Raw genomic sequence first — 22,383 nt, forward strand, 5'->3', positions numbered from 1 at the left:
ATAGAATTATTTTCTTAACTTTATAATGTAATAATATAATTTAATATTTTGTATATTAATATAATTTATTAAAATTTTAATTATTTTGTTATAAATAAATGTTAGTTTTTTAAATAGTAACATAAATAAATTTACTATTTTTAAAATATTGATTTTTTAATAATACATGAAAAATAAATAAATTTACATTTAAATTACATTTAAATTATTTACATTAAATTTATTATATTATTATTACATTAAATTTGAATTCGTAATAAAAAATTAATGTTTTTTTTTATAAATTTCGAATTAAAATTTTAGGAATATTGTGACATAGTTTAGTTTATCTGTCTCAATCAAATTTGGTATTACTGCATATCATATATATAATGTATTATATCCATAAGAATGTATATATTATATTCATTAGAAATGTACGTAATAAATTATTTTCGATTATAAATATTCTAAAAATTTATTATTTCTAAAACAAATGTTTTAAAGTCTTGTTATCCTAAATTTGATAAATATCCAAGATGTGCTAATTAAGAAATATATCATAATTTCATAAAAAAATAAAGAAATTAATTGAGAGGTTAAGATTGTTAAAAAATGCCGCAAGGAACAAGAAAAAAAGCATTTAGCGGTAAAGCTAAAAAACAGCAATTACAAGCCAAAAAACAACGACAATCTTCGACTTTATTTGGTATATATAATATAAACTTAAGTAATATAATAACTTAAATAATATATATTTATATATTTTATATTTTTATTTATATTTCTCGAAAATAATTTATTTTATATTACAATTAGCAACAGAAAATTACAATACATCCAATGAAGATAAAATAAACCATTATAGTGGTTTTGAAAATAATGCTATACAAAAAATTAATAAGCAGCCAAAAGATAATAATTCTTCTAAAAATAGATATACTTTACAATTCTTCCATGAAAGTAAAGAAGAACTATTAAAACGAAAAGAACAAGCTAGAAATGCTATTGAAGCTTTATCTCTTAAAGATCAAGAAATTTCTAATAATTATTTTCCACCTGAAATTAATATGCCAAAACGACCACCTTGGAATTTCAATATGTCAAAAGAACAATTAGAATTAAGAGAACAAAAATATTTTACTGTAAGCAATTACAATTTTTACTTATATTTATTGAGAAATAAATTTAATATCAGCTAATAAGTTATTATTTTTAGGAGTATCTAAAAAATATTGAAAAATTAAGTTCTATAAGTTATTTTGAATTAAATTTAGAAACTTGGAGACAATTATGGAGAGTTTTAGAAATGTCTGATATTTTATTAAGTATTGTTGATATTAGATATTGTGTTTTAATGTTTCCACCATATTTATATGAGTATATAACAAATGAACAAAAAAAAGATATGATTCTAGTATTAAATAAAGTTGATTTAGCACCTCCAGCTTTAATAATAGCATGGAAAGAATATTTTCGTACTGTATATCCAAAGTTACATATTTTAATGTTTACATCATATCCTACTTATAATTTGCGTGGAAATACAAGTGAAACAGAAGGAATAAAACAAAGGCGTAGAAAAGGAAAACTTAAAATGGCTGCAGAAGGAGCTCAGAAATTGTTAGATATTTGCAAGGAAATTGTTGGAGATAATGTAGATTTAACTTCTTGGCAAAATAAAATTAAAGAAGAAATGGAAATGGAATTTGATTCAGATGATGTTGATCACAAAGACAATGTTACTATTGAAAAAAAAGATACAAGTTATTTTAAACATGAGCGTTATAAAAATGGAGTTTTAAGTATTGGATGTATTGGAACTCCAAATGTTGGAAAATCATCTTTAATGAATGCATTAATGGGTAAATTTTTTTTATAACATATTTAAAATATAGTAAGTAATAATATGTAAATATCTCATTTGAATATCTTTTATTTTAGGAAAAAAAGTTGTTAGTGTATCACGTACTCCAGGACATACAAAACATTTTCAAACTATATTTCTTACAAAAACTGTTTGTCTCTGTGACTGTCCAGGATTAGTATTTCCATCTACAGTACCTAAACAATTGCAAATATTAATGGGATCCTTTCCAATAGCTCAAGTCAGAGAACCATATACAACAATTAAATTTCTAGCTGAAAGAATAGACTTACCTAAAATACTTAAACTACAACATTTAGATAATGATGATACATGGTCTGCTATAGACATTTGTGATAGTTGGGCTTCTAAACGAAATTTCATTACTGCACGAACCGCTAGATTTGATACTTATAGAGCAGCTAATTCATTGTTAAGAATGGCACTTGAAGGAAAAATTTGTATATATGTATATCCCCCGGATTGGGTTCTTAATAAAGGTTATTATTACTATAGATTAGTATAAATAATTTAAAAAAAAATAATTCTAAAAAATAATAATTTATATAATCATACAGAAAAATGGGAGAATCATTCGGAAGTTGAACTAGTTAGATGGATTCAAGCTAGGAATAAAGGAGAAGATATTAACGATGCAAAAAAAGTATATATTTCATCTGAAGATGAAGATGAAGAAGAACACTTAGAAAATCAAAAACATCAAAAGAGAATATCAAAAGATGCATGTGATAATTCTGAAGATTCTGATGAAACTACAAGTGAGGAATTAGAATTACCAAATGTAGTTAATAAATTTGAAGCATTATCAACAGATATATAAAAATATTAATTGTTCATTGGTCAATGAATAATTTTTATTTATTTTTCAATACACATTATATATGTTATCTATTTACAACGAAATAGGCTATAATGTTTGTAACGAAATATTTGATAAGTAAAAATATTATGTATATTACACGCATTATTGTACTGCATCTAATGATCTAATGATTTTTAATTATTTATTGTACTACTCTTTTATGTACATATTAGCTTTTATTGTTTCGTTGGTCCACTATACAGCAATTATTTATTTAAAAAAGCTCTTTTATCTAAAAGCATAATCTATTTTACGATTTAAAATTGTTTGCAAAACAAGAAAAATATTAGAATTATTAAAAAAAAAAAAATAAATGTTAATTGTTTTAAATTTCGAGGTCTATGATATTTATATGATAGAATATAGTCCAATATGTATAAACGTTAAATGTTGAAAAAATAAGATTTATATAATATAATACTGATATAGATTTCTAGTGGACAAAACTATCTTTAAAATATTCGAAGTTATATTTATAATATTAAATGATAATTTAACTATATTCTTTTTTTTTTATCAAAATATCATGTTTTATTATTTAAAATATTATGAGCATATATATCAATAAAATTTGCAAATAGTATTTTTATGCTCCCAACAACTTTTTAACGGAATAACCAGGTATCGCATAAAAGAACAATAATACAAGTACTATTAAACCAATTATTATAAAAGCTTTCAAGATTGCTAATTTATAATTGTGCCATATAATATATTTAATAGATTTCAAAGGATTCATGAACCACATGAAAGATGCATCAGGTCGGCTGAAATATTAAACAAACAATAATTAAAGATATATTTAAAAGCTAATAGATTTATTGTGAAAAAAATTGTATTTTAATCATAATAAATAACGATAATTTTGAATTCGATATTTAAAATTTTTTAAATTTGTAATATTTAAAGATAAATTATGTTATATAGTTAAGAAAATAATAAATTCTTTATTTATATAAATTGATAATATTTCTTACTTTGGTTTCTCAAGTGGATCCGGTTCATTTCTTCCAAATCCTGCAGGATTTTTTTCAGCTTCTTCTTTACTCAATAAATGAATTTCAGCTTCTACCTTACCCTGCAGTATTGTCAATGTGAAATATTTTTCAAGTTTATGTGAATCGTGTTAAAATTAGAATGTAAATATGAATTAAAATTTACCGTCAATTCCATATCCTCATTTTCCTTTTTGACATAGAAAGGCCACCAGCCTTTTATCCGTTTTTGTTTGAAAATATTTACAGTTGGCACAGATCCATCGGTCTTCAACATGCTTAATGTACAGAGTTTGCTATTCTTTGCACCTCGAGGAAATCGATTTAAATCAAGAGTAATAGCACCCAAAAAATCGTCGGCTGAAAAGTGATCTGCATCCCAAACCTGTATAAAATTGGAAATATAAGTGATATATAATTGTAAAATATGAATTTTTTTAATGTAATATATATATATATATATATCACTTGTAATTCTAAACGAGCTGGAATCTTGCATTCAGTTTCGTCCCAGCTAAAAAGACTCTCTTTGCGATTGATAACAATTTTCTCTTCTGCTACGAGATAATCAAACGGAAATATAAAACGCCAATTGAAATTTCCTTCTCCAGTTAAAGAACGATAATGAATATCTGTGGACTGGCAATCTTCTGGACCTTTTAACCATCTAAAACATGAAAAAAAAATTACAATTAATTTAAATTCAATATCCAAATTCATTCTGTAAAAATTATATAAATATTATACCCTTTGACATAAATGTCGCTCATTTTTTCACCAGTAAAAAACGCATCATCTTCCAATACAACGTCGTCTGTGTTCCATATAACAATCCGAAGTTCGTAACTTTTAGGCTTTCTCGGTGAAATATCGATCGACGGTCCTGGTGAAGGCATATCCATGGGAAACATATCAACCCACATTTCCAACTTTCCTTGTTCGATTCCTGGTTTTTCGGGATTATAAAGTGGACGTGTCTCCACATGTTCGGAAACCAAGGCACAACCGATTCTTGGAAGAGCATGCCATTGATGAAGAACTGCCAATGCAAGATGCTCTTCTATGCCTGGAAGAACATTGTATAATAAAAACGATGGTATTTCCATTAGTTTAAATCTTATTTACCTTTCGAATGAACATAACATTCCATTTCTTCGTTAGACAAAGAGAACGTTTTTCTTCCAATTGATACTTTTCCGTGCGAATATACTGGTCCATCGATCTTTCCCTCTTTACAAAGTTTCGACAAGATTTGCGTTGGTTTCATCGCATCTCTCCATTTATTGTAACCAGATCTGAAATACGTTAAAAAATATATATATATATATTTACCATTCATCACGTTTTGAAATATTTCCAATGAAAAACTTACTCGTCATATTTTTTGGCTAATCCACAAGTAGCACGATGTCTACTATAAAATCTATTTTCTAGGTCAATTTTTGTTTCACCGATCATATCATCAGTACCGACTAAGTCCCAATCCAATACTTGGACAGTCAACAACGAATCCTGTGGAAAAGTTGCTTCTATTTCGAAACACCTTGAAAATAAAATGTATTAAAATATATTAATATTTCGATATGAAAAAATTTTATACATACTTGCCAAAAACAGGATTAAGTTGTTTTGATACGTAATTCTCTTTATCACTGATTCTTTTATTGCCTAGTTGCAGAACGACGTACGGATCAGCTTTTCCATTCAAATCACAAGGATGAAGATCGTTTGCCTTAACAATATAGACTCGTACCAATACATGAATCGGTTCGTTCGAAGGTACACCTTGAAAAAAACCAAATTGCGGGTCGAAACCCATAACCGTGTGATCTATTAAATCTTTAGGAAGAGGCCATTTATAAACTTTTAACGCTCCTTTAAAACATCCAACTATTCTAGACTCGTCTTCAGGCTCATCTCCAGTTTTCTTTCCTCTGTATAATTCGAATGTGTGCAACCATTCCTTGAATTGTTCGAATTCTGGTTGAGCTTCTAATTCGTTCGGATAAATTTTCAACAGCGCTGTTTTTGGAAATTTCTGGTAAGTTTGCTTAGGACTAAGCTTCGAAACAAATCTCGCTGTATTCGCTGTCGACTTTAGGCCAAACAATTTTTTCGCGGTAACACCAGGACTCTTGTCACCCGATGGATTCATTTGATTTTGATTGCAATTTTCCTCCATGTAATTTAGAACAGTACCATTCGCTTGTGTTTGAAACATTGGTTTCTCTCTACGAAGTTCCTTATTCTCTTCTATCATGGCTTCGATAGAGGCAAAGTATTTCGTCCACCAATCTTGACAACCTTCCTCGTCTTCGAAAATACTGAAATCTCCTGACAGATTTCATTCGATTTTACTATATTACTCTAATTTTTGATTTTACATGTATAATGTACTCACCCATACTTCCATCATTGACTAAACTTTGCTTCTTTTTTATGTTCTGTTCCGTTTTATCTCTCTTCGTTGGCCAACCTTGCTCTAAGCCTAGAGTAATGATCGCATCTCCGATACTAAATTCAAGATCGGTTAAAGATTCCGGTAAAGATGCGTATTGATATTTGATTTTTGATGTATCGAAACCTAACATATGGAAAAATGCGAAAAACATGAAATATATATATACATATTTTAAATTTCTGAGATTAAAATCATATTACTTGTATATTGTTGCAACTGATACAAATTTTTCCTTCTTTCTTCTACATCTTTCGCTTTCTTCGTTTGCGGACAATACATATATTTATGGATCGAATTTATCGTGTGCGTTCCAACAAGGGTATAACGACCGAAACTTCTGCAATCTACAGCTCTGATGGTTAAAGGTGGTCGATAAAGTTCTTGTTCCGGTAATTCCAACTCTAAAAATTTCACCGGTGTATTGAAATTTGGATTCTTTTTTGCATTTGTTATAACCGAAGAATAGAGAATATGGCCAGCACATTCGACATCCACTCGAGGTTTGTCCACGGTCATCAAGTGTATCCTCTTTAGATCCCTTAGACCCCAAAACAAAACTTCGATTCTGTGACAGAAAATAACGAGGATGAAGGCGAGCAGATGTAACAATTTTAAAAATGTTGGAAAATAGTTTTAAATTTTACCGATATTTGGATAGAGTTGGTCGAATACCAACAGGAACTGGAAGAATTGGTCCCTGGTCCTGAGTCACAATAGGAGTTTGGGTTATTATCTCTTTCGGATCTGGCAATGTAGGTAAGCCATAATCTTTCGTCGAAGGATATTCCAATAATTCGAAAACGGCAAGAAGTTCGCCCGCTCTTGCAGCACCTCTTGTTACATCGTACCATTCCAACGAAGGTGGAAACCTCGGTGGTGTGTAAGTTTCTGAGGCGAGTTTTACGTGAGGTCGTGCAACCGCTCGACCTATGTACTCAGATTTGCCCTGAAACCATCGTGCATTTACTATTATTCAATTTGTCTGAATAAATTTTGTCGATATTAGTTCTTTTTTTTTCTAACAATATATAATATATTTTATCGCGGATAAAAATGTTTTTTTTTTATATTTTTTTCAAAATTTCTTTTTTTTAAAAAAAAATGTTCAAGTTGTGTTAAAATAATAATTTCTGTTTTCTGGTCAATACAGTGCACAAACAATTCAATTTCAAAACGATTTTGAATGTTGTACCTAAATTAATATCGAAAAAAATAAAATGTGGAAGCGTGTGTTTTTTTTTTTTTTTTGCGTATGAATGTTGTATATCATATACAAACTGTTAAAGCAGAGCCCTCATGCAGTGTTATGTCCATAGTTACAAAATGACTCTGTAAAAAAAGAATCACAAAAAGATAAGAAAATCAATCAATTTAATCAATCGTAAAAAAAACGTTATTTTCTTTCAATTAAACATTGTATTGCAACTAAAGATAAAGCAGAATCTTATATCAGGAAAATTTTTTATCATACCACTTTATCTTGATCAAACAGTTCGATGACGATGGACGGTGGATCCTTTTTAATTTCCTCGCCAGTCCCGTAAATCAAGATGTCGTCGAAAAGAAGAAGTTCGTCCCATGTAGGGCTCAGGGTTTCGTCGATTACTTGAGTGGACTTGCAAAATTCGCCGCAAATCACTCTTGCAAAGGGATCGGAAAGGCCGGATGCATCGCTGCCGATCAAAGACCGAGCTTGATACATGTGCGCTCTTAACTGGAACTTCTACTCGATATAATTGAAACATTTTAGTAAGTAAATTGAAAACGTGAAAATTTTCCAATTTTTCAAATTTAATTGTTTGTCATTTTCAATAATTCGTATATACCTACGTGTTTTTCAACATAATGAATAATGATTGGTGGTAAAGCACGCGGTCTGTCCACGTTTTTCAATTCGTGACTAAGTTCGTATCCCTTTGGCAAGCCTTGAGTGAAATATTTCTTGTGTTTCAAGATACCAAGCCACATATAAATCTGCAATTTTCCCTGTATCGTCCAACCTGAAGGACCAAACCGTTTCTTGCCTGGAAGCTATCGATTAATTTAATAGAATCACTGTTGAATGAATAAGAATCAAGACGAATAACAGAGGTCTTGTTAATTAAAGATGAAATGAACGTACTTTGAGAAATATGGTTTGAACTTTTCCACAATATCTACCACACTCTTCATCGACGATCGAATAAATTAAATCTCTTCCCAGTATTCTATGATATGCGATTCGTCGTCCAGAACTAATTACCCAAATAAAAACATCCGGGAGGGAATCTTGAGGCTGAAAATCGTACGTTTCTCTTTTGTTTAGTGTTTAACTTACAATAGCGTAACAGCACATAATAGTAAAAACTCATGGAGGATGTTGAGCAACACTCACGTCCTCGACCAGAAATTTTAATTTCTGCAAATACCCTTGAGCCGTCTTCAATCTTTCCTTGAAGCTACTCTTAGTGACAACAGCTTTAAGATTCCGTGACATCATTCCTATACCTTCCAATTCTCTTTGACACAATTTCGTCCTTTCCTTGTCGAGTTTCGTTTTCCCAACTCCTGGCCCGGTGACACTCGATTTACTGATGCTCACGTATCGATTACAATTGCTAGTTAATTCTTCTAACGTGGATTTTAAAATTTTCTCCCCTGAACAATCATCTATATGCGATTGAACCTCCGATAATCCTTCTTCCTGTTCCAAAAAATTAAATAAATAAACAATTAGGAAACTTCATTTCTTCTTTCACAAGAGACTCACCAATTTATCAGAAATTTTACTGATTATATTGCTATTGTACATTCTACGCCTATAATCGGGCCAGATGCTTCTGACATGAAGGCATGGCTTATCGTCCCAATACGGCAGAAAATAATAAATTTTGTCATGAGTCATTGGCTTGCAAGATGGAGTGGTACTCTGCCAAGATCCGCTCAACACTTCCTGAAGCTCCTCTTGATCGCTGCTCGTTCCACTTTTTGGCCCCATCTCGCATATCTGATCAACGAATCCAATTAAAACGAATTGTCACGAATGAATCTCGTGAATTTTCAATAATCTTACCTTCGAGCTTTCATTGTGACCGTCCAAGGCGTTCCCTGCGTTTCCTATCGACAATTCAAAATATAACGGTTTATCGCCGAGCTTCTTGTCAATCATCGTGGCGTCCATTATCGTCGCAAAGAGGAAAAACTCCTCGTTCCTCGTATATGCGGATTCGTTTATGGGTATCGTCGGTTCCACTTCGACCTCGGACGGAGCCATCTCTACGTTATCGCTTATTTCTGTTCTAATAGCTATTAATAATCTAGAGCGTAGGAAAGTATATAATACGATTATTTCTTTCATCCTTCTTTCATTATCCTTAACACGTTCGTCGCCCAGCGTAATTTCGTTCAGTTTCTCATGAAATTGGGGCCCAAATGTTACTGTCGGAAAGCCGTAAGAAGAGAGCGATAAACGGAAGTAGTTTTAATATTTTTATTTTATATATTTTAAAATAAAATTTAGTTGAGGTATATATATATATATATATATATATATCAGTTCTTAGTTTTCATTAACCAATTCTATTTCTAAGTATTTTGGTCTGAATATAAGTCTCTGATTGGCTGTCCAACTCAGTTCTGCATTATCAATGGAAATTTGTAACAACACCCTCCTGTATTACCACATATGGTACAATTTTAGATTTAAAATTGTATAAAGATGCAGAGTGGCTCACTAACAAATCATACTTGTCCTCTTTCTAACTGAATGCAAAGGGTTAAAGCGGAATTTTGAAATATAAACTATGTTTTGGAATCACAGAATTAAAATTTAAAAACAATAGAAACAAAGAAGAGGGACAAGTACGATCTATTAGCGAACCACTCTGTATTTTTATACAATTTTAAAATTATACCGTATATGGTAACATAGGAAGGTGTTGTTTTCGAATTTCCACCGATAATATAGAACTGAGTTGAAGTTGGACAACCAATTAGAGGCTTATACATTCAAACCAAAATACTTAGAAGTAGAAGTAGAGACACTGAAAACAACTAATTCAAAATCGGTGTTACAGAATTGATATATATATATAAATATATCCCAACTAAATTTTGCTTTAAAATATATAAAATAAAAATATTAAAACTACTTCCGTTTACGTTCTTACTGTTTTCCAACAATAACATTTGGGCCCCATGAGAAACTCAACGAAATCATGCTACAAGCGATGAACGTGTTAATTAACTCGATCATTCGAGAGAGAGTGATAGAACGAAGGGGAAACGAATAACAACCTTGCTCTATAAGAAATTCCCTCTCCTAATCCAGCGTTTAAGGTCGAATGCTCGTCTATGATACTGTAATCCCTAATGCTTCCGTAAAAGTGGACGAAGGCCGGGCCGAACGTGGGCAGAAAGCCTTTCTCCCCGTCGTTGCTGATCTGCTTCAAATCGACGAAGTGCGTGCCGATCACGGTCGCGTGAACCGGATCGTTGTCGCACAATTGAATCTTGATCCTTTGACACAGGGGTGGGAACATCTCCGTGAAAACGATCTGCTCGTTCCAAACTGGCGCGTAACTGTGCCTCTTCACGCTCGTCTTACCCTGAAAGAAAATGGAAGTCATTTCAAATGTTCAATTGATGATTTCGAAATTTTTAATCAATCGTTTAACACGTTCGTTGTCACGTCACCCATATATTTCTTTTTCAAAAAAAAAAAAAAAAAAAAAAAGATTTTAACCATTTACATTTGTATTTATATTTAAGAAAGTTATCGATCAAGTAAGAAGAGCCCTCTAGAATGTTATATTATATTATACATATATTTATTAATGTAAATATACGTATAATAACAAAATATAGGATTATATAGCGACATATGAATACAAAGAGTTGAAGCTGAATTTTAAAAGAAATTTGATGGAATAAATACTAAAATATAAATATAAAATACACTTTGGAATCACAGAATTTGAAATTTAAGAATAATAGAAACAAAAAAGAGGGACAAGCATAATCTGTTAACGAACCACTCTGCATTTTTATACAATTTTAAAATTATATGGTAACATAGGAAGCTGTTGTTTTCGAATTTCCATCGATAATATAGAACTGAGTTGAAGTTGGACAGCCAATCAGAGGCTTATACATTCAGACCAAAATACTTAGAAGTGGAGACACTGAAAACAATTAATTCAGAATTGGTTAATGAAAACTAAGAATTGATATATATATATATCCCAACTGAATTTTATATTAAAATATATAATATAAAAATGTTAAAACTACTTCGTGAGGAACGAAATCACGCTGGTCAATGAACGTGTTAATGCGATTCGATCGTCGGTTTCCGTTCTTACGGTCAATCCAGCGAAAGAGACTTGAACGTATGGATCGACGAGGTCCTTCACCTCGCCGGTGAACGCCTTTTTCACGTTTGCCATTATGCTGCTGTTCATCTTCGGCAATCCGTCGGCCCTGTACACCTTCACGACAAACCTCGCCCTCTGCCTCTCTATGGGCACGCCGTCCGGGAGCAAAAGGTTACCCTCGATGTCGTCCTCGTCCTTCTCGCTTTTCGGCGGAATTTTCACCGTGTCGCCCTTCCCGATCACGCTTATGTCGCATTTCAAGTAGCCCTTCGGCCCACCTGCCACGTCGTCCGGATCCGTCAGCAACGCCCATTTGTGATAGAATTGGTGATCTACGGAGTAAGTATGCTCGATCAGTGTACGATTATAATATTATTACATTACATTTAAATGTATAAGTATACATATATAAACACGTGAATGGATGAGATTAAGAAAAGAAGGACGTTTATATACCTACTCAATTAGTAGATTTCTCGTCGATGATATAATGGTATAACATTTCGAACGTGTTTTATACGTGCAACGAAATATATATATATATATATGGATTTATTGTATGGTAAAAGGATGATTTAGATACTTACACGATCGTTTCCAACGTGCTATTTCTATCTACGTGCGCGAGTAAATTGCACAATTTCTTCTTTTTTTTTTTTTTGTGACGTGCAATAAATATTTCTATTTTACTATGAAGCGGCCATCGGTCAAAGCGTAATATAAAGAATTATCCTTCCGTTTAATTTGCGTGTTTCCCTCCAATCGACGAGATAGTAGTTTTGTTCATGCGCTGCACGAATATTATCGTTGTATGTGCATGCATAAAATATAACGATTCATTTTCGATCAATGTTTTTTTGCGAGATGAGAATCCTTGAACGATTTCTAACATTCTTCAATGAAACGATTGTTTAGAGTCTCGAAACACGAGAGAGAGAGAGAGAGAGAGAGAGAGAGAGAATGATAATTAGAAGAGATGATTTGATATAATTAATTTTTATTATAAGAATCCCTTTCGAAGAACTTGTAAAAATGTATACCTGGTTGCGCCCACACGGTCGCGATGTCTAACTTAAAGCTGCCCAGCGTTAGATTAGCGCGTAAGAGATTCCGCGATTGCTGCACCTGCATATCAATACAAGTAATATTCACTTCAAGTAATACGCTTCCTTAACCATTCACCACGTAAATGTGTGCGAAATTTGTGCTACTACCTGTTTCAAAAAAAGTGTTTTCAAGTCCTGTGTTTTCAAGCTCTCCAAATATTAGAAACAAGTATTTCTTTCTTTCTTTCTTCTATTCACATTTGTATCTAACCATCTAACGAATCTATGCACGATTTCCTTTCGAACACGCTGGCAAGCAAGTTGAATCGAAGTAGAAAGATAATTTTTCATGTTATCGATCGAGCTGTATTGACAGTTCACTAATTATTATTAACACCTTGAAATAAATTCAAAGAGCAAGAGATTCTCTCTGTGCACCATGCATCGATATTCCCTCAGCTTCTCGCCCAGACCATGAGAGAGATGACAGTAATTGATTATTCAAAAATGCAACGTTGTCGGCAATAAATTTTTATCGACCGAGAATGATGGCAAACTGAGTTCAAAGTTAATTGGCAACAATTGGCAATTCGTCTGATCTCTGAAAAATAATATGAAAAGATGAAAATAAATTATGGTTTTAAAAAACTTAATGCCGAGAACGCTTTTTTTATTCAAAGCGCGGTTTATTTTGCTTGGACGTTACCGTTATTTGTTAAAACGTTATCGCCGAAGGCCAATTAATTCTAATTATCTAATGAAGCAGATAGCTTCCTAACTCTCTATAAGTAGCAACCTCATAGCTAGTGAGTGAGTGTTTAAAAAATATTCAATAAACGACTTACCGACAGTGTGATGATTTTATCGAACAACATTACAGGTGACATGTGAAAATCGAAGACGAAATACTGAAAAAAAAAAAAAAAAACAAAAAACGGATTATGGGGAATATTATTTCATTGAAATATCACTCTGTTGCTTTCGATGAACAAAGAAAATATACATACATGTATATTTAGAAAAAAAATGGAAAAACGAACGAGAAAAATATATACGAACGCAAAAATGAACGGGGGTGGACGTTGAAAAACGGTTGGAAAAAGCGAAAAATTCAAATGGAGAAAATTAAAAAAGTAGAATTGTCCGTTACACACTCGAACGAAGCGTACATTTCAATATAATAGAGTATTTGTATTGATTTAATAATTAGCATAAAATTGTCTATGGGAAAGATAATAATAACTTATTTATTCTCTCATCTTTTTTCTTTTTCCTTTTTTTTTTTTTTTTTTTTGCGTCCTTCAACACTTCGTTTGACAATTTTTTCGATAATTTTTCTTAAACAATTGAAACGACCGAGTTGAAACGAATACTGTTTCCTTCGAAAGTTAATTGATCGAAAACGACATTTACCTCGTTGTAATAGGGACAGTTCGTCGATTCTTTGACACTGGTGTATTTTCGTTGATCTCCTATTTGCACGCAAACAACCGGATCCATGTTCAGTCCCGCCAATTGCCTTGCCTCGATAATGGTGATGCAAACTTGATAATCTTGCGCCTTTAACGCTGTTTGCCCTGTGTCGATCGTCTGCGAAAACGAAGCAGGGAACGATATCCTCTCGTGAAATTTTCTCACGAGCTATAATATCGTTTATCCAAGTCGCAAGAAATCATCGATTTTCCAAGACGGAAATGGCCCGAAGAATTCTTATGCAAAACTTGTTATGCAATTTATCGCGTCATTTATCTATTTCCTTTTCCTTTATATTCTATAGGGTGTTCAAACGAACATTCTTCGTTTTGTTTCACAATTTCGGCACTCGAGACACAACAACGCGGAATAAATTAATGAGCTCTCTACGCGATCTTGCGGAATTTACGAGAACTATCGATTATTTCGATAATTGAGAAAGGGAAAACAGCAGACACATGTGGTATTATCTTACGTTCAGAGGAGAATAAATTGAAAGAAACTTTATATTCGTAGAAAATACGCTATAGAACATTTTTTTTAAATGATAGAATATTATTTCAAAAAGATTATTAAATACATATTCTTTTCAAATTAAATCGGCAAATAGCTCGAGCGAAATGTTTCAATCTTTTTAATTTAAACCATTCTAACTTGGCTTTAAAATTTTTACTTCATATATCCGGGATTTTATTTAGAATGTTGTTTTCAATTTTACGATCAAAGAAGATGGTATCGAAACGGTCTCTCAATTCGCGATAAATCATCTTCAACGATAAACGAAAGAGAAATAAGCTTTTGAAGGTTATGTGAAAATCGAACCTTTGGTTTTGATTTTTTCGTCGACTTTACAATCACGTCCTGAACTTCTGTCGTGTTTGATCCAACTTGAGTGTCGTAATCGGAGATGTTCGTCTCCAAAGAAGTCATCGAATTCGTTCTTGAAGGCTCGTTCGATGTCGGACAGCTCGAGTCTCTTCTGTCCAGTAACTCGCTAGTATCCGAGCCACTGTCGCAGGATCGAGCTCTAGGCGGCCTCTGTTTACCCAATTTTATGAACGATTTCATGCTTTTCAACGTTGAACTCTTACTGCAAAAAATATCATTTTCTTTCGTCCTGCATCAACTTTGATTAATGCAAACCGAAATGAGATAAATTATAAATTCTCTTTTATCTGTATTATTAGATCATATTTAAGTATTTTCTATTCCTTATTCTATTCCCAATATAATTTGTTAACGTTGGTGAAGAGTTCAGAAGCTGATCAATGTAACTCACATTCTTTATTGTTTAAACTTTGACAAGTCAATTAAATTTACACAATAAGAATATTAACCATAGAAAATGTGATTTATACCATTATTTTCCGAATCTTCCATATGATTATCTGCTATTAATGAAATAGCACTTCTGTTGCTGAAATGTCAGATAAGAAACGAGCAAACGAAACAACATCTTTCGATTTTTTCGTTTTTTACTCGATCATTTTGATCGTCTCTTTCGATGAGGCGAAGAGTAAATAAAATGGAAAGGGAATGAAACCTACACCAACCCGCATACATCGGCCCACCGGGAATTTCTCACCTTTTTCGATCAGGTGACTTTTCATCCGTCAGTAACGAGCTACCCCTTTGAAGAAGACCCCGCTTCGAAGCCTTTTGAGGACTGTGCCAAGATCCTTTCCTTTTTCCAGCTTCGGCGGCGGTATTAGCTTGCTCCAGGCTTTTCTCGAGATTCGCTATGTTTTGCTCAATGTCGATCAGTATCTGTTGCTCATCCTCCATTATTTCGGACGCCGCATACGAGCTGCAGCTTCCGTCGGGCGGATTGTATCGAATTTCGAAGCAGACGACGGTCTGCGCATATTAAATGGATTTTGTTATACCGTGGAAACGGCAGAATAGAATTTAAAACTTTATTTTCCAATTCTGAGAAGACTCGTGCGCGTAATCGAGATCAATGTATGATTTTATATCCCGTGTGTTTTTGTGATGTGTAAATGGATGTGGGATTGGCTGGAATAACTATATAATGTCGTTTGATCAAGAAATATTTAATATTTAATTTCACGCACGAATCGATCAAAATAGAATTGTAAAAGAGACGAAAATATTCAGAGATATTTTTATGGAGAAATAATTAAAAATTTTATTCAGTTATACCATATCTCGATTATATATCCAACGTCATTTTATAAATTGGCTATGTCGATTTATTCATTTTGTAAAAAGAAGTGAAAAAAAAAAAATACGATTGTTTGATCAGATATTTTTATAGAATAAATTAAAAATTTTACTTATCCAATATCATTTTATAAATTGGCTACGTCGATTTATTCATATTCATGTTCGTGTAAAAACAAGCGAAGAAAAAAAAAATACGATTGTTTGATCGATTCGACTTCAAATCGCTCGAATTGAACGCAGAGACGTGTTATCGCGAGCATTGTGTGCTGTTCCAACTTACCGGAAGTGGTTTGTTATTCAAGTCCACTAAAAAATCCGTAATATCGATTCGTCCTTCTCGCACCACTGTCTGTAAAACCAAACCATATTTCGCGAGCACCTTTTCGTTTTTCAAAACTCCTCGCGATATCACTGACAATTGCAACACTTCCACTTCATCCACCGGTCTTCCCAAGTTCCAAGTGAAACTCTGAAGAAAAGGAGAAAAATTAGTCGAGCAAATTTCTTGTTAACAAACTATCTAATTATTTTTTGGCCTTATATTTCTTTCAACATCGACAGCATCGTAACAATCCACGAGATGAGATATCACAGATTCGTAAGAACGATAAGAAATGTTAAGTAATATAATATAATTTAATCCATTATCGAAGAGTATTCGCAGGAATTAATTCGATAATACCAACGGCGTAATAGATTGCCGGTTTCACTTTATCGTATCACACGTATCGCGTGGAATAGCTTTCAAACTCGGTCGAAATTGGTTAATTCACTCTTGGCTAAGCAAGTTGGAAAGCTTTCGAATTTGTGTCAACGTTGTAAGTTGAATTGCAATTAAAGTAAATTATATCTTTTAATCCTCCTCTGTTCCTGTTCGTTTTTTCAGAAAAATCAACGAAAGAAGTTCGTCCCGTTGCAAAAAGAGGTTCGGTTTAACGGTTTAGAAAACTGGTTACTCGATTAGAATGACATCTGGATTTTATGTTGTCAACTCAACGTAACGTAAACGTTTTTCGTGACGCTGGCCAATTCTAAAATTTCCTTCTTCTGCACAACTCTCTGGCATAGTAACTCTGTATTAGGTGACCCAGTTGTGAATTTATTATTTCATCAACATGCAATTTTCCTTTGATCGTCGGATTAAAATTCGAACGATTAATTTAATCACGCGCGAACAAAACTAACCTCTATTTCGATTTATGTTTACGTGATCTTTTGATATTTAAATGCCAATATTATTTATATTTTTTAATACTTTAACCAACGTACATCTTTTTTGTAACAAGCAATAGCTAACTAATCGATATATAGTATATAAACGGTGTAACGCGCGAGCTTGGTAAATAACACATTTTTCATTCAAAATTAAATACGATCCTTTTTTTTAAAATCAATTGTTCAATTGCAATACCGTAATAAAAATGAAAAAAAATATATATATATATATTTTTTCGATTGATTATCTACGTATCGTGTCATTTTAATTTTTCGTCGATATTCATTATTCATCGTAATTTCCATTTCGCTTCCACGATTTTAATCAAGAAAAGTGAACAAACGCAAATAACGCGAAATAAAACGAAAATGATAAAATAACAAATGATTCGTGCGTATTGATTAAAAAAAAAAAAACATTACAAAAGTATTTTCGTAAACTTCAATCGAGCAAAAAACTGGGTCGCGATAAGCACTTGATATACAAGACACACCATCTCCATGTAGTTTAATTCGCTCGTTTAATTTCGCTTTTCGCAAAGTTTAAATTCCCTTGCGCGGAAATTTGCATATTCCAATTTTTCGAAAAATTCTCACTCTCCGAAACTATTACAAAGTAATTTTTGTAATACGAAACAAAAGGTATTAACCACGCCAACTTTCTTCTCGAAAACGCACAACTTTCCTGAAAGAAAAAAAAAAAAAAGAAAAAAGGGAAGTTTCTTCTTCGCGTTTTATAATTTTTTTTTTTTTTGGCGAGAATGTTTTTTTATTTAATGAGTAACTCACAGTGTGAATTTATTCGAAAGGGTTGGGGGAGGAGGAAAAAAGAAATCTGTTCATACCAAATGCGGGAAATGGATGCTAATTACATTGAACGAAAAGAGGAAGGGTAAATTGCCGTGTAATTAGAAAGTTAATTATTATGCATAAATTAAACGTACGGCTAGTCGTCAACGACTAACTCGTTTTCTAATTATATTAATGGTACTGATAAACTGGCATAACAATTTTCACCCTTCTCTCAATAATAAATCCAACTAGGTTAAACGTATTTTGAACTATATTTATTAGATTGAACGGTTAAAAAAATTAATTGCATTACATACCTCATCTACCGAAATATAATCTCCGCTTTCTTCGAGACATTTTGAATAATGAGAAACACCTGTAATGAGAATATTAATCGTTGAATCATTATTTTGTTCGTACATCGTGGATGGAAACAGGGATGGGAGGATAAACGATCGAATTGTAATATAAAAGTGAGGTTAGGTTTTCTCTTTCAAGTTATAAGAAAGAAAAGATGGAAATAAATTTTTAGATTTATTTATAAAAAGGAAATACAAGGAAAAGGGAATTATACATATATATATACACACGCAAACAGATAGAAAGTTTCAAATGTACACGGATATATAAGGTTTCTCTCTTGAATTGAATATTTTGTAAATGCTATTTAGAAAGCTGTAAGGTAAATATTTCATGAAACGAGTCTACATGCATTTTACATGTTGTTTTTTAAAATAAAATCGATCAAAGTATATTTAATTGACGAAGAATTGAAAAAACGGTATTTTCACGACATCAATCAATAGATTCATCGAATTTAATTTCTCTAATTATTCTCCATTCCTCTTACTGACTCTCGCTCAACATTATTCTCCCAACAATAGTAATTAAATTTTCATCGTTGTATTTAATTTGTATCGTTTCAAAATTTATTGCATACTTCGGATAAATACGTGTCAAAAGTTAGTTTGCGATTTATCATTTATCATGCTATTTAAGCGTGCACACGCGCCAACTCTAAAACTAACAGTAAAAACGTTCGTAGCTATGTCCTATGTCTTGAAAATTCACACTTCGCATTCTTTTCTATTACACTCGTGTACAGGAGAGAGGAGAGAGGAAAATACAAGCCGGATGTGCATGTATTATTTGTCGTGAAAAGAAAGAAATAAAATGTAACAATCGTGACGTAAATGTGACTGAAATAGAATGTGAAATAAAAAGGGAAAAATGGAAAAAATTTTTTTACACAATCACAAATGAAATGTAATATAACGGGATCATTTTCTATTCGCAATAATAATAATAATAATAATAAACGTCACGCAACTGTTCTCATCATTTGCTCTGCGAAAGCAAAAGTCGAACAATTATACACGCGCATTTAATTTTAGATAGATGCACAAAATAAATAGGTCAAGCATGAATAATCAAAACGATTAGGAAAATACGTTCTTATGATTACACGTTTGAGCATTGATAAAAATCTAAATAAACTACGTTAAGAAAGGGTCAAACACACAAGATTTTGACGCGAAAACTGTAACTCACGCGAGCTATAGATCGTCCGTGAACTGGGGCAAGCATAATTAAATGAAAGTTTAATCTCCTACAGAAGCGAGGTTAACCTCCAGTTAACGATATTCGTCGTTACTTTGTCTTGCCTTTGAATCTCCCCTCTATGTTTGTTCACAATCCCGCGGGATGACCGACTAAGCCGACCATTAGCTGCTGCTTCGTTTAACCACCCATCGCTAATCTTTCCAGTCGTATCGTTTAACACTCGAGATCATCACGCCTCGATACATATTCACCGAACGGTTCAATTTAAAATATCCGGCATTATCTGTCGCTGAATAAAAATGGCTAACGCTTGCTTCTTCCTATTTTTCATTTCCTATTTTTAACCATTGACATTCCCTTAAACGCCGTGCATAGATAATTATGAACTTTATCCTCGTTATCGCAGAATCTATCCACGACGCTTTGAAACATCTTTTTATTATATAGCGAGATCCCTTTAAGAAAATAGAAAAAAAAACTTTCATCTTTGATACTTTTTTTCCCAACGATATTCCAAGCAATCGTAAGAAATATATGGTGTTAGTTACTGTGATCGCAAGAATAATTAAGGAAATGAAATGAAATGTTGCATCGTTTCGTAAAGAATCGTACAAATGATTTATTACATTTTCATAAATGTCAATTTATGAAACGTAATCTTTAGTAAATAAAGTAAATAAAAAGAGAAAATCAAAGAAAGTAAAAAAAAAAAAAAAAAAAAAAATCCAAAAAATGGATTTATATAACGAATAAACAAGGAAGGAAAAGATATATGTTGTCCTCAAAAGTTTATTTATATATCACGATTCTTTAAATACGTGGAATAATTGAATACGCAAATAACATCTCCGTGTAGGCGGTTATTAGAATAGTCAAGTTCTGTAATTAATGTGGTCGATATTATGATCCGAGCCTGTTTAATAATTCGCGGTTAGCCGGACCGTTCATTTAATATTATTATTTCAATAAAATAAACTGTTATTTAAAAATATGATCGAGGAGAAAAAAGTGAAAGATCGATTAAAAATGATTTGTTGCGTAAATAAGATTGCACGTTGAAAAAAATCAATCGATGATTGATGAAATGATAACCAATATAATATGTTCTAAGTAAAGCACAAATATCTATAAAGAGAATTAAACGAAACATCACATTCTATGTATAGAGAAAGGCTTTTGTTTTCTTCCTTCATCTTTTCTGTCATTGAATTTTCCAAAGCATTAATATATCGTGAAAATCACGTGTCCATTGAACACAATACGTGAAACGCAAATCTATTCTATGTGCGACAAATAATAACGTTCTAAATAAAAACATTTATTTCTAAAAAGATTAATTTTAATTTATATCATCGATTAATATTATAACACTTTGTGAAAATATCCAAGTTACATCTAAGAACGAAAGAATGATAAATGCGATTTTCTGAACGACTCGAACGACAATTAAAGTTTTCATTAATTGAACAACTCTTGAAAACTCTTCAGTGTTGAAAACTTGTTATCTTAAATGCAATGTAGAATGACTGTCACGTTTTAGACTCGTACTTACTCGTTTGAATCGATCCTGCAATTGATTCAAACTTTCAACGCCTTGCAATTCGATGTTATTTTCTATTCTCAAATATTTAATATATTTTTATTCATACATGAAATTTTAATTTTCTGATATAAAATTTAAAAAAAAAAATTACCATTATATCGGTAATATATTTTTTTAATTTAAGTTACTCGTTTATTTTATGTAAACGAATCAAATGAAATCAAATATTCGAATTTGAATTTATACATGTATGTTTATGAGGAAATAAGTAATACAACATTATGAAATTCTGATTGATTATTTGCTATATTGATTCGCAATAAATGATTCGCACGACCACCTTTACAAAGTTCAATCAACTCTACGACATTCAAAAGCAACATTGTTTTATAAAAAACAAGGGAAAGGATCAACGTGTTTTGGAAAAATGAAAATCGGTCGATCGTCGAAGAATAATATTCGAAACTTACCCCGGAAATCAACCTTGACAATCTTGTCCCCTTTACATTTCAATCCTTGAAAATTCTTCACAATAACGACGAGCGCCATTCTTGATTCTTCGATTCGCAATGTGAATAATAATAACGTTAAGGTCGTATGTAACAAGAGAACGCGTAAGCAAACGCGTTACACCTCATGTTCCGATCCTTCGTTACGTTTTTCTTTCATTTCTAGTTACACAAAAGTAAAAATAAACGTGATACGACAAGAAAGAGCTAGCGACAATCGTAATCGAAACGACAAATCCACGATTCACTCTTGTTTAAGTCGTGATCGCAGGATACTTTCGGTCAATAAATGTTTTTCACACCGGTGTCACGATGAATAAACGAACGAGCACGTATGTGAATCGAGCGGTAGACAAATTCAGACTAGATGTTGTTCGCGCTTCGAATAACCCTCGAGTCCTGTCCGATCCTACCCGACCTACCCGTTCTGCTATCCTGGAAAATCAGCGCATGCGCAACTTACCACTACGTATTTACACACACACACACACACACACAATACAGACTATGTTCGCG

The 22,383-nt window shown here is 32.2% G+C and overlaps 2 protein-coding genes across 6 annotated transcripts; one reads left to right on the forward strand and one right to left on the reverse strand.

Moving 5' to 3' along the window:
• Window positions 1-253: 253 nt before the first annotated feature.
• On the forward strand, window positions 254-3,689 carry Ns4 (Nucleostemin 4). The gene is made up of 5 exons (XM_003692474.3): window positions 254-688; window positions 799-1,124; window positions 1,199-1,844; window positions 1,924-2,346; window positions 2,425-3,689. The coding sequence occupies exons 1-5, from the start codon at window positions 595-597 to the stop codon at window positions 2,685-2,687; spliced, it is 1,752 nt and encodes a 583-aa protein (XP_003692522.1). The 5' UTR covers window positions 254-594; the 3' UTR covers window positions 2,688-3,689.
• On the reverse strand, window positions 2,700-22,247 carry LOC100869623 (otoferlin). Of its 5 annotated transcripts, none has more exons than XM_086910752.1 (28): window positions 21,829-22,247; window positions 18,570-18,628; window positions 16,526-16,714; window positions 15,644-15,915; window positions 14,881-15,148; window positions 13,999-14,175; window positions 13,431-13,493; window positions 12,580-12,664; window positions 11,528-11,871; window positions 10,461-10,771; window positions 9,238-9,481; window positions 8,935-9,171; window positions 8,560-8,868; window positions 8,308-8,460; window positions 8,016-8,216; window positions 7,657-7,908; window positions 7,464-7,514; window positions 6,830-7,131; window positions 6,386-6,750; window positions 6,126-6,308; window positions 5,329-6,055; window positions 5,097-5,267; window positions 4,850-5,019; window positions 4,472-4,790; window positions 4,193-4,391; window positions 3,891-4,109; window positions 3,707-3,807; window positions 2,700-3,496 (listed from the first exon to the last, which is right to left on the reverse strand). In XM_086910752.1, exons 1-28 carry the CDS (start codon window positions 21,905-21,907, stop codon window positions 3,316-3,318), a joined length of 6,231 nt encoding a protein of 2,076 aa, XP_086766878.1. In that variant the 5' UTR covers window positions 21,908-22,247; the 3' UTR covers window positions 2,700-3,315. The 5 variants fall into 5 exon arrangements, with proteins under 5 accessions (XP_086766878.1, XP_086766877.1, XP_086766880.1 ...); XM_086910751.1 differs by having other exon boundaries at window positions 5,329-6,058; XM_086910754.1 differs by lacking the exon at window positions 7,464-7,514 and having other exon boundaries at window positions 5,329-6,058; window positions 7,660-7,908.
• Window positions 22,248-22,383: the final 136 nt, after the last annotated feature.

The sequence above is a fragment of the Apis florea genome, unplaced genomic scaffold (assembly GCF_048593485.1).
Source record: "Apis florea isolate Af1SG1 unplaced genomic scaffold, ASM4859348v1 contig_3203_pilon, whole genome shotgun sequence".
NCBI lineage: Eukaryota > Metazoa > Arthropoda > Insecta > Hymenoptera > Apidae > Apis > Apis florea.